We start from the raw sequence: 12,972 nt of genomic DNA, 5'->3' as shown, positions 1-12,972 counted from the left end.
CGCCTTCATCTCATCACGCCTGGATTATTGCAACAGCCTTTTCACCTGTTTAACCCAAAAATCTATTGATCGACTCCAGACTGTCCAGAACTCAGCTGCCAGGCTTTTAACCAGAACAAAGAAATATGACCACATTACTCCTATTTTAGCTTCATTACACTGGCTCCCAGTATGTTTTAGAATTGACTTTAAAATTCTATTGATCACTTTTAAAGCTCTTCATGGCCTCTCGCCTTGTTATATTTCTGAACTTTTAGTCCCATACGCACCAGCACGTACCTTGAGATCCTCGGGCAGAGGTCTGTTGTCTGTTCCAGAGTCTCGACTGAAAACTAAAGGGGACAGAGCGTTTGCTGTCAGGGCCCCGAGGCTCTTTTAAGTCCCTTCTTTTAAAGGAGAGCCTTTCCTGATTTTATTTGATATGATTTTATTCTATTTTATATACATTTTATTTTTACTTTTAACGTGTATTTTAGTCTCTTAAGTGTTTTCTTGTTTTTAGAATGTATTTGTTTTATGAGTTTTATTGCCTTTGCACATGTTAAAGCACTTTGTAACTTGTTTTTGAAAAGTTTGCTATAAATAAAGATTATTATTATTATTATAATTATTAATATTACTACTACTACTAAGAATAATTGTGACAGATATAAAACATAGGCCAGTAGGTCACAATGTTATCCAATGTAGCCCTTATGACACAGTATATGTCAGGGGTCGCCAAATAAGTCTGACATCGGGCCATTTTTGGCGGGCGGGCCAGAACATTATTTCAGTTAAATTATTTCAAATCCTTGGATACTCGCGTGCACGTTTAGCTCAGTCGGTGGGGTGCGGGACTCCCGTTGAAGGAGTTGTATGATTGATCCCAAAAGACTTTTTTTTCTCCCTTGTTAAACAAATTGATTAGCCTATAAAGACACTTTTACACATGCTTGCAATAAAGCATGTGCTGCAGTGTGTGCGCGTCCCGGCGTTTGATCCGCATTCATAAACCTATGGACACTAATTTTCATTTCCTTGAGGAAATTCAGGGGAATCCAATCACATGTTTACTGATGGCTTTTTCAGAGGTGTGTCAAGTAAGCCAGAGACACTTTCGAATGTCCTTCAGAACTTTTCAAAGTAAAAGCTCTCAATGAACTCAACATGAAGCATTGCTGCAAAAAACGTTTTTGCGGTTTTATTTTGGAGGCACAATCACTTAAGAGGAAGTGATTATGTGAGTAACTGTAGCTGTCATGACCGAGATCTATTTCAGCACCAGCCGTTATCAATCTATTTTTCTGCTATCAAAGCAATCTGGCCCTCTGACACAGGTGTGTTTGCGGTCCCTTCAACAGAGTGTGCGGCTCCCTCGTGTGAGTATATCGTTTTCACAGTGTACTGTTTAGTAAAAACTTTTTTCAGAATATAACTACAACATCTGTAACATCAGTGAGTGGCTGGCATTAAAAGTGCCACTGCATGTGTAGTGCAGGAGAATGACCTACATGGTGAAGACGTTAAGAATTAACAGAATTAATCACAAAATCAATGCATTCTAATAGCTGCTTCCTTTTCCCATTGGCGGTTTTAGGTATACAGTTAATAAGATTTTTTGGCATGCAAGAATTTCAAAATACTAAACGCCTCTGTTAGCACATCGGTAATGAAATTCTTTTAGCCTGACCGGCTGTGACCAACCACACCACTAAGTGGCAGGGAGATGTGGGATGTCACTGCGTCCTGGAGGACACCTAGAGGTCAGCAAAAAAAGATTTCCAAGTGGTGTCTACAAAAACAGCTGCTACAGTAAGACCAAGAAATCAGAGTTTCAGGACAGGTGACTGACCTCGGCAGATGAGTCCGTCCTGGAGGATGGTCTGTTTACAGACGCCGCAGTGCTTGGCCTTCTTGAAAGTCTTCACCCGGAACGTATGGGAGTGAAGAGCCTCCAACTCCTCTGGCTACAGTTAAGAAAACAACAACAGAAGACAAAAGAGGTGGAATGTTAGTGTTAAAATGTCGTGACCTGGTGAGTCATTTGGACCCCCTCCTCCCTCCCCCTCCCAACATTTGTCCTGTCATCTAACTTCCCTCCTTGCAGGTGTGTTATGCAACTCTTTGGAGAAACTATCTGGCATTGCTCCCCACCCCAGCTCAACACCCCTCTGTGTCTGTCTGCAGCCTGTTGTTTTCCCTCCAGTGTAAACCAGCTTACCTCCCCGGTCCTTTTCCTGTCTGCTTTGTAAACTTGGCATTCTGCAATGCTGGAGGGCAAACAGAAAAGCCAAGCTTTGGAGGTTTGACTGTTTCCTGCAGTGTCTTTACGAGAAACCTGCATCATGTTTCCATTTCCCTACTGACGACCAACCATGACATCATTTCTGAGGTGTATTTGCTCAGCTGGTCCCCATTTTTCCTTTGAGGTTTGGAGTTTTGGGAATAGTGGTCCAATGAATCCCTCTGTAAGCAAGACAACCTTACCAAATATTATAGTTATTATGTTGTATGAGTACTTAGCCACAACTGTTTTATATTAGGGATGCACCGAAAATAAATTGTTTGTCAGAAACCTAATACATAATGAAAAACTTTCTCGAATACCGAACAAGGTGTTTAATATTTTTTTCCATTTATTTTGCCTTTTTTCCCCCCACTGCTAAATTAAATTAAAATCAAAATCAAAATGTGCTTTTTCCTCAGTGTTTCCCACAAGATGTGGAGAGACTATGGCGGGGGGCCCGGGGCCCGAGAAGGTCCTGTAAAGTAAATTACATGAGTCCACTTACTTCTAATGGACACATGTAATATGTTTTATACTTCCTGTGAATATTATTCAATTAATCTTATTTCCATCCTGTACAGACGCCTTATTTTGAAAACAGGACGTTGTCACATGTGTTTCCTCCTCGCGCTAAATTCATCCAGTCCGACCCGGTTTGATAAATAATGTTTGTGGTTCTGGTCTTCACAGCCTCTCTTCAGGCAGGACTCTCATCCTGCAGCACTCGTCTTTGTAAAGAGACAAACTGACAGGATAAAGTCTCTAACCTGCCTGTCAGCTCGCTCTGGGCCTCACAGAAACACTCAAAGCGGTTCTTTTTTAAGAAGTCAGCCACAGATGGAGCGGATGTGCTAGGAGACAATTCAGCAGAACAGCGTCTGCAAACGGCCATTTCTGTTTCCACAGGCTGGTCAGTGCCTACTATGACCAGTAAACTGATCTTAATGTGTCTGCAAACGGCCATTTTTGCGTCTGTCCCAGACACTGTTAAATAGAACTGTGCAGTAAAAAAATAATGATAATTATTGCAATATAATTTTCCTCAATAACAATATAACAAACGTTCAATATGTCGTCAATAAATGTTTGATTTAATTCATTTGAATTACGAACTAATTAGCATCTAATTTTTCCATCAAGGAAAAAGGGACTGAAGAAGATTTTATCATAATAGTTTTGAATGATCTACCTCATATTTGTGAGCTGTGTTTGTCACGTTCTGACAATGAAGACAAGTTTAAGCACACAATTAACCATCTGGTTTCTTCAGCTTTCACTCAGGAGCAAAAATCCACCTTTAAACTTGAAAGAAATAATGATTTGACATTTATCGTGATAATTATCGATATCGAATAATATGAAATATTTTTATTGTGATAACATCTTTAGCCGTTTCACCCAGCCCTACTTTTAAATGCTTCCACACTGCCGACAAAATGCTCTCTTTGCTATTTTCAGCCGATTAATTTCAGTTGCCGGACATTCGGTGCATCCCTATATTACATCAGATATAGCAGAATTTAATCCAGCCTGCAATCATATAACAGAAACAGTGTTGGTGAGACAACAAACTGAATAGAAATTTTACTGTTCATCTGAAAATATTTGCCTTTTGTTTGGCTGTGAAAGTTTTAGACTATCCAGTACAATCACTAGATAATCAAACACCAGAAGAGACTAGGGCAACATTACGGAGCCTACCATAGATAAATATTTCTTGAATGTCTGTCTTTAATGTGCCTAACAGTACATATGTTCTATACAGGGATGTAGAGAAAAGGTGCATGCGTTTCCAAGGCAGGAAGTGCCAGTTTAGCGTCCAGACATGAGGCTTCTATTAAATGTGTGTGCATGCTGGACAGGGCCAAACGTGGCCATGTGGTTGGCATATTGGGGGCCTTCTCACAGGAATTTTCATATGAGGAGACTATAGAATCTCAAAGCATGGCAAGGAAAATATAGCAGCTCCCTTTCTAAAGAATCCCCCGACTACCAACCACAGTAACCTTAGAACCACTAATGACCCCCTTTTTTCTTCTCATCAATCCTAAAAGGCGACGTGTTGGAAAAGCGGCTTAGGGTGTGCAATCACAGTACAGAGCCTGACACTTGAATGATAAACCAGACAGAGAATCACTCCTCAATTCACTGACTGTCCTCCCTCTTGCTATTAGCAGAAGGAACTGACTTAGCAGGAGAAAAGGAAAGCCCCTTGTGTGTTTCCCATGATGTCTCTTTTCTAGTTAATACATAGCCTTCATACTGACACCGTCATATGGATCCAGACGTGGAAGAAGTAGTCTCATTACACATATCACTTTTTGTTATATTCTACACTTCATTTCACATTTAGATCTTTAACAATAATGTTTACTGGTCATGGGGATTACTACTTAGTGGAGCCCGATGCGGATTTTGATATTTGAGGATTTTAAAATCCGACGTGCCAGTATATCGTCCGATATTCTTTTCCCCCCTTATTTTAAGAAATGCATAACAACATAAACAAAAATTATCCCTAATATTTCTTATGTTGCGACCGACCTCACCAAGATACCCCGACATAATGCAGTATAAAAAGAAACTTTTTTTATTGTTCTAAATAGTACTTTGAGCAAAAGTACAACAAAATATGTGATAAATAAGAGTCAAATGTAGAAAACTACAGAAAACATTTTATAAATATCTGATCTGTTATAAATTATGGAGTACTATTACTAATGAACATTAAATTAAATAGTGTATGTATTGTGGGGTCCAGCGAAAGAGAAACTATAAAAAAAACTAATATACTACTACTACTACTACTACTACTACTACTACTACTACTACTACTACTACTACTACTACTACTACTACTACTACTACTACTGATAAACATGGCATTAGTCAGCTTTGTGGCTAATTTATCAACGGGCAGCTTCAACTCCTGTAAGTGATGTTTAAGAAATGTTTAACAGTAATTAATTAGAGAGGAATGAGAGGACCATTTGCTAGAACTGTTTAACTGAATAAATCTACAATCACGTTTGCCAGCAGCGTAACCACCACACACCTACCGTAACATTAAACACACTGCTGTGAGTCTGGAGAGGGAAGTGAAAAACGGGAGGGTTAGGAGGTCTGGTATGGTAAGAGAAGTGATGAGGGCTTGACAAACGACTAAATCACCGGGAACATTGACTGTGAGCACTACCAGGAGCTATTCTCTGTGTCTCCAGTAGGCTGCGGTCAGCTGATGTTTTGGTCTGTGGTGCAGCAGTGTTGTTAACAGAGGAGCTGCAGCGCGCCCTGTGGTGGGCAAACTAGGTAACACTCACGGCCTGAGGGAAGGGTCCGACTCTCTGTTTCTTTTTTAATAGTCATATATCGGCTGTTATAAACGCAGATGCAGATATATCTGCAAGAAGCTTATATCGACCGCTAATATCTGCTAAACGGTAAATCTGTCGGGCTCTACGACTTAGCCTGTGCAAATTGTTGAATATCTTCTCTAGGGTAACTTCATCAAATCTAAGCACACTGCATTGTTAGCTCGGGTTTGGAAATGACACATTTTCAACAGAATGCCTGCATTACTGCTGTTTACCAGGCACATAGAGATGCATGATGAGAAGTGAAGGACTGAGCATATTTAGAGCTTAATCCATATTAGCAACTACAGTCATGTTTATACAAATATTAGCACTGCGTGAAAAATGGGGATGCCAACCAGTAGGGCTTGGGTTTGTTTATTTGTTTGCAGAAAACCTTTATCTTAACTTATCTATGTTATAACACTGTTTAGACCATGTTTTAAGAAGTTCCAGGCCAACTGTAATGGACTTCAGACACAATGAGGGTGCTAGAAAACAAGATTAAGAGTTCACAGTCGTTCTAGCAATGATGGCACTAGTTAAATGATCTCCAAACTTATTCAGATTCACCAGCTGGGGACAACTGATACTTGATGCACCAGAATAAAAGTAAACAAAGCAAGAACAAGGTATAACAACAAAAGCTCACTATATTTTAGCTTAAAGAAACCTTTCTAAAATCTTTGAGATCCTGCACTTGGATGGTGCAGAATTATACATTAGATACTCAGAATTGGTGGTTTACTACAATTCTTGAGCTCTAGAAACTCAGACAGTCTGACATTACCTCTGGTGTTTATCAAGCTCTACGTGACAGTTCAGTGTTTGTATTTCAGAGCCACATGGCAACAGCAGGACAGCCGAGCCTTCATTCCATCTCCCGGCTACGCCTTACCACTACATAACACGATTAGCTTAATCTAGTTAGGCTGAAATAATGACCATGGCTGTGCAGGACGCACCATGTTGGCAAGGGGGCTTTTCGAGGGGAGGGCTGGAGGTCTCTGCCTGGCATCCAAGGCGCCACCATGCCAAAGTTCCAGCTGGCACCTGCTGGGTTGGGATTCTTTATATGGATTCCAGGGGATTGGAAATGGGCGATAAGTGGGTTTAATGGTACTCTGAGTGTGTATAGTAAGTGTGGATATCTGTCTGCATGTCTGTGTTTGAAGGGGGGCTTCAAATATTTCTCCATTCTGTCAAAATGACAGCAGGCTTTGTGGGAATTGATACCTCTGGAATGAGGCAGTGCACAAGCTGTGTTTTGAACGAAAAAACAATCTTTTGGTTTCACTCCCAGCCCATTTAGGAATCAACTGTCAACATGAAAGGAGTCAACAGTGTCAGCAGAATGAATAAAACGACCCAGCCGCAGGCAGGTGTTAGAGGAACACCCTGTTTAATCGCTTCTGTCAAAGTGTCTACTCTCTAACCACATCATCCAACACATCATCCAAAACAGTCAGTAAGTTTTGGTCTGCAATGAAGTAATCTGTTTTGGATGCTATTACCGCATAGATATTTGGGAAAGGACGTAAACTAACTGTATGTTTTTGTTGTATTAGCTGTGCTTTATGAAACAATGTTCATGTGGTAAAGAAAAACCAAAGACATGACTGACAATCAAGAAGACATCTGTTTGTTTCTGGTTTAATGGGGTGCGGTAGATTGAAATACATGTAGAATGTATCTAAATATGATATGGAAATAACTATAATATGTAATTAAAATATGTATCGCCTATGTGTAATATACTACAGCAATAAATGTAGACACACTTCTCTGTACTTGTGCTTTGGGTCTAATGATTTAGAAACACATTTTCCAGATTCCAAATCAAATTACTTCTGCAACGAGGGGTGTAACACCTTAATCAGCCAGTGTTGCCATAGCAATAAGCAATGTTTTTCCGCTGTAGATGCATTTTAGCCGCTCCCCTCGATACCCTGTCCCAAGAAACCCAATCCCTGAAAAATGTTCCAGAGGTTTAATTTAAAAAATGTCAAAATTAAAATTCTAAGTAAATGTGTTCAGAAATAGAAAATGCATTGTTACATCTAACCTTGCACAGAAACGGGAACTAAACTTTTTTTAACAGCTCATGTTGGTCTCAATTTTGAATAAGTCACTTTCCCGTAAAAGTCACAACGACAACACTAAAAGGCCCGACCAAGTCACTCATCCATACCACTTCCAACATGGCAGGTCTGAATTGACTGATTGCCTCCAATTAACAGAAAGGCTGCAGCAGCAAAGAGTTTAAAACACAAACACAGAGTCTGAATGTACGTGCGTGCTCTTTGGAAGAAGAGCAACATAAATGAATCACTAATAATCATCTCTTGGGCACAAAAAAATGAAAGCCAGTTTATAAAAAACACAAAACACTGTTGTTGTTTTTTACAACACGTACTATGATTTTATCGCATCTTTTTGCAAGAAAAAAACCCCCCATCACATCAGCGTATGAGAGAACTGAAAAAAGCTCCCACTCCACTACAGCCACAGTAGTAATCCCACCCTTTCTATATTTTCACTCACGCCAACTGCATGGATGAAATTAGAAATAACCAGCAACATGCTTTTCAAACATCATATGAGAAAACAGCAATTATATATAAAAAATAAAGAGTCCTGATCCGCTGTCATTCTGTCGGACCTCATAAACCAGGCAGCACAATTTGCTAATAAATTATAATAAAAGTCCTTTGGCTCACAATAGTTATTAATCAAGGCTTCAACGGCAAAAAAAAAACTTGTTAGTGAATAATAAATACTCCCTCAGAAGTTTTCAACTCATCGCTGGTCTCACCTCTCCCTGTAGCGCACTAGGTGCCATATACAGTATCTCAGCATAGTGAGTCCACGCCCTGTGAGTACAGTGTAAATTTGCGGTCCCCTCAAAATAACACATCACACAGCCATTTGATTATATCTTTTCACGCGACAACACTGAAGAAATGACACTTTGCTACAATGTACAGTAGTGAGTGTGCACATTGTATAACAGTGTAAAGTTGTGGCCCCTCAAAATAACCCATCACACAGACATTAATGTCTAAACCGCTGGCAACAAAAGTGAGTGAGAGTATTTTCCATCACAGTTCAGTCATGTCTGAATAAAGCTGTAGGGAACACTTGCATACCAGACACCCATGTCTGAATGACAAAAAGCAATCACTTTAACAGATACATGAAGCCGGCAATGTTAACTAGTTCAGGGCTTCAAACCTAACTTAAGCTTTCACTCTCTGCCTTTTTCACACACACACACACACACACACACACACACTTATACATTTCTGTGTTAAACAGGCAGAATGTCTCAATCTGGGAGTCTATTCAGCAGCCTCTTTGACCACTCTTGAGCTCTTCTCACACTCTCAACCTATTCACACATCAGGGCTTATCCAGTAGGACAGACCCCGGGGGGACAAATGTGCCACTTGTCTTGTTTACACATTTCTCATTCTCTTATATCTTGGGGTGGATTGGGTGAAACAAGATTGGAGGGGTGTGTGTGCATGGGGATACTCAAATTGAAATTCCATCAACTTTAAGGGTTTAATTCCCAATATCACTGGAGTGGTGGGCAGTCCAACACATCCTTCTTTACAAAGCCAAACAAAAGAAAGATCTCTTCAGCGGGCCTGTCTACTTTAGTTCTCTTGCCCTCACCAGATATCCAGGCTCCAGTCATTTAACCTCAAAACACTATGTAAATACCTCACAGAGCAATATAGCAGGACGCTCTCTTTTGTAACCCCCTAATTGTTTCCCATCATTAGCAATGCACCCGCCGCTCAGAGTTTGTTTGTTGTTTGGGGGGTGGCTGGGGTATACGGGGAGTCGCTTGGGGAGATATGGGTGACGGGGAGAGGTATGGGGGTGGGGAACAAAGAATTGAAGAGTTAAAGGCAACCCCTCCAGTACATTCAGAGATGTGGTGATTATTTTCTGTTTCAGAGTGTTACAGGTCCACGCAAAGGGCCTCGGTCCTTCACATTCGCATCACACTTCGGGCTCTCAAATGGGCCACAAAGGAAGGAAATGGTTTCAGACAGGCAACCGGGACCCCCGAAAGCTGGGGTCAGGGTGTACACATACCCCCTTCAGCTCAGGCACTGCAGCTCCTGGGAACAGACTCCCGTTCCCTTAGAGACGCGCGCATAATCTCCTGCCTCACACTCATTAGCACACACAGGCAAAACAGGCACTCTTGTGCATAAAAATATCCAAACACACACACACGCATAGATGAACACTTTTCCATCAGCGTACACACTAACGTCTACCTCACATATCCCACAGTCCTTTTACACTTTTATCAACCGCTGAAAGACCTTATGGACGAGAAAGACTCTCCACCCAGCTTCTCTTCCTCCAATACAGACTTATTTTTCCAATAAGTCTATTCATTTTTTAAAATGCTGGTGGTGTATGATATTTATCGACACAGTGAAGTGTGTATGGTTTGGGCCCGTCTACTGCTGAGTTTATCCTAATTATCAGGAGCGTTTTTTGCCCCGTCATTTTTAATTTCACAGGAATTCTAGGAACCCTGAAGGGAGGTGCTGAATTACCCTTCCATAGCTTTAGCTCTGACCTCTACTCTTGCCACTTTATACTGAGGTTTTGAACAAAAAGTCCAGTCCAGCTAGTCTCAGCAATCCCACTTACAACTTAAAGCTGCATTACTTAATATTTTGGTCCACTTGAGGCCAGCAGAACAAACTTAAAGCACAACATTGACATATCACTTTGTAAAGTTGATATGATGAAAATTGCATTACACACAGTCCTCAAAAAAATCATTGATTTTACTTGAAATTGCAGCTTTAATGTTTAAACTGCACTGACAAAAATGATGTCCAGAGCTGGCCGCATTGAGCAGCATACACAGACCTTAGAAGCATACAGCTGCTTGCACGCTTAGGCCTAAATACAATCTAATACACAAAAAATTACAATGAGATCATATTTATTTATCGGTGACTATAATTTAATGTGCAGGCCAGCTGGAAGTGAATCTGGTCTCAGATGGATTAAAATGATAAGCAGAGCTGCAAATCAGGGATAACGTGCATTCCAGTTTCTTCATGTGTACAGGAACACTTGACCTGCATGTCAGGACTCTCTGCCAAAGTAAAGACCGGCAGGAAAACAGCCAGACAAGCAGACAGGAAAAGATGGACGACAGACAGAGAAAAAAACTAATATCACACTGACAGATAAACATTCTTGCCACTAACTACATGCTGAGTTTTGTGCATCCCTTAGTTTGTGTGCCCTTAAAAATACAAAAGCATTCTAATTTCCCAGCAACACATAATAAATTGCAGAATTAAATACCATCGATGACCCTCAATGTAGGAGAAGACATTATTCACGAAATCCATTTCTTAAAAAGACATCAGGAAATGTGGTGTTTGTCAAATGCCGAGTCACTAATGTCTAATAGCTGTGTTTTTCCTCATAATGCATATCTCAGCTTCAGCCTGTGTTAGGTAAAGTTATAGTATGGAGATAATCCTTCCAGACTCGGCTTTGCGACAGACATTCCAGCTGAATAAGGTAAGCAAGAGGCTGTTTTTCTCCTTAAGTTTAGAACTCAAAACTATTACCTCAACTGCTTCGAGAGTGTGACTCATGCAGAGACTTACGAATACACACACACACACACACACACACACACACACACACTGATTTGACCTCTGATTGCACTGGCATTCACTTTCAGCACCTCATGCATTACCTCATATACACATGGAAGCATGTTTGCATGTGTTCAGCACTAGGGGTGTAACGGTACATGTATTCGTACCGGACCGCTTCAGTATAGGACGCTCGGAACGTTGCACATGTGCACCGAATGCAGTCATTGATGTCATATATTAGGTTTGTTTTCTGTGTGGAACATATGTAAATTCCGACTTTCCACATGGACATATTAAGTGGCGGACCAAATCTCCGCCTTACGGTGCTACGGCGCTAGTGCCTTGAGCATCATGGCCAGTGCAGAGAAGCCAAAGCTTGAAAATCCCTCCCTTATGGTTACCGTCTTCTGTTTGGGAACATTTCAGTTTCTTAGTGAAATACAACAACGGACAAGTCGAAAAGCAGCGACATTTCTCAGTAGTGATCAGGTATGTTTAGGGCAACACATCAAACTTGCTAACTCACTAATGGTATCACACGAATGAGAACGTCACTGCAACAAGGGAGAAAAACAAAAACGAGCACAATGCAAACATCTTTGTGCATTTAAACAGACTTTAGGGAAAAAATATTTTTTTAATCAGAGCAGGCCTTCGTGCTGGAATTGATCACGCTCATAGACGGAATAAAAGAATAAGAAGAAGGCTTATATTTTATTAGCTATATGTGGTATTGTTTTGAGAAGATTTTATTTAGTGGAGAACGCGGTTGTAGTTTGCAGCAGTATTTTACTTCATAATAAACCAGCAGCAATTTAATGTTTGAATTTTGAACCGTGACTTCAAAACCGAGGTACATACCGAACTGAGATTTTTGTGTACCGTTACACCCCTATTCAGCACACATGCATTCTCCATAGGGCACCTTTAGTATTGGGTCTCAGAAAGTGATCATCAACACCACTGGGTGTAATAATTATAGTACTCCCACCCAAACCCTATGTGATTCTGAAAAGAAACATTTTTAGTGTTTATGTTGACTAGAAAACAGCAGATCTCAGAAAGAAAGACAGGCAACAACACAGACAGAATGGCAGGCTGACGGACAGACAGATGAGCCACTAATAACCGCCGAGACAGACGAGCAGTCTGGCCTCCTTTTCTGTGTCACAGTGATTTCCTACAGTCTGAATGAAGTCAATAAAAAGCATACACGTACACACAGCACAGCACTACATCCTCGCCCCCACCAGTCAAAGGCTATTGTTTGTCCTGGCGGGGCCAGAAGACTGAACGAGACCTCTCCACTCAACTGGGTTAATCAGCGGGTTAACTTGCTGCCGTCTCTCATATGGGACACCATATGCATGGATGAGCGTTTTAACAAGACACACTGGGGTGACCACCATGTCTCCATCTGTGACTGTGCGTGTGTTACGCTCACTGCCTCGACTCTCCTGTTTTGTCAGACCCCCCTTTCCCAGTGGACAAGTTCCCTTTTCACAAAGCATTTATTCATCATCTCTCTTAGCTGAACAGGAGCTAGCTAGGGCCACCTGACCTTTGACCTATCTCCACTTTTCTTCTTCCCCTTTGCCTGACCTCTTCCGGCCCTCTTCAAGGCTTCCCCCAACTCCAGCTGTAAATCCCACTTATCCTGCACTTCTTCTGTTCAGCCACCTCCCCCCCC

The 12,972-nt window shown here is 41.1% G+C and overlaps 1 protein-coding gene across 8 annotated transcripts in view; it reads right to left on the bottom strand.

The window, feature by feature from the left end:
- Positions 1-12,972, bottom strand: part of tns1b (tensin 1b) — a 198,673-nt gene that overhangs the window by 137,964 nt on the left and 47,737 nt on the right. For all 8 annotated transcript variants that reach the window (XM_046053606.1, XM_046053607.1, XM_046053610.1 and 5 more), the window contains exon 2: positions 1,835-1,949. In XM_046053606.1, the coding sequence (XP_045909562.1) occupies positions 1,835-1,949 (115 nt within the window). The remainder of the gene's footprint in view (positions 1-1,834; positions 1,950-12,972) is intronic.

Source organism: Micropterus dolomieu, linkage group LG07 (genome assembly GCF_021292245.1).
Source record: "Micropterus dolomieu isolate WLL.071019.BEF.003 ecotype Adirondacks linkage group LG07, ASM2129224v1, whole genome shotgun sequence".
Classification (NCBI taxonomy): Eukaryota; Metazoa; Chordata; class Actinopteri; order Centrarchiformes; family Centrarchidae; genus Micropterus; species Micropterus dolomieu.
This window is presented reverse-complemented; position numbering and strand designations above follow the sequence as displayed.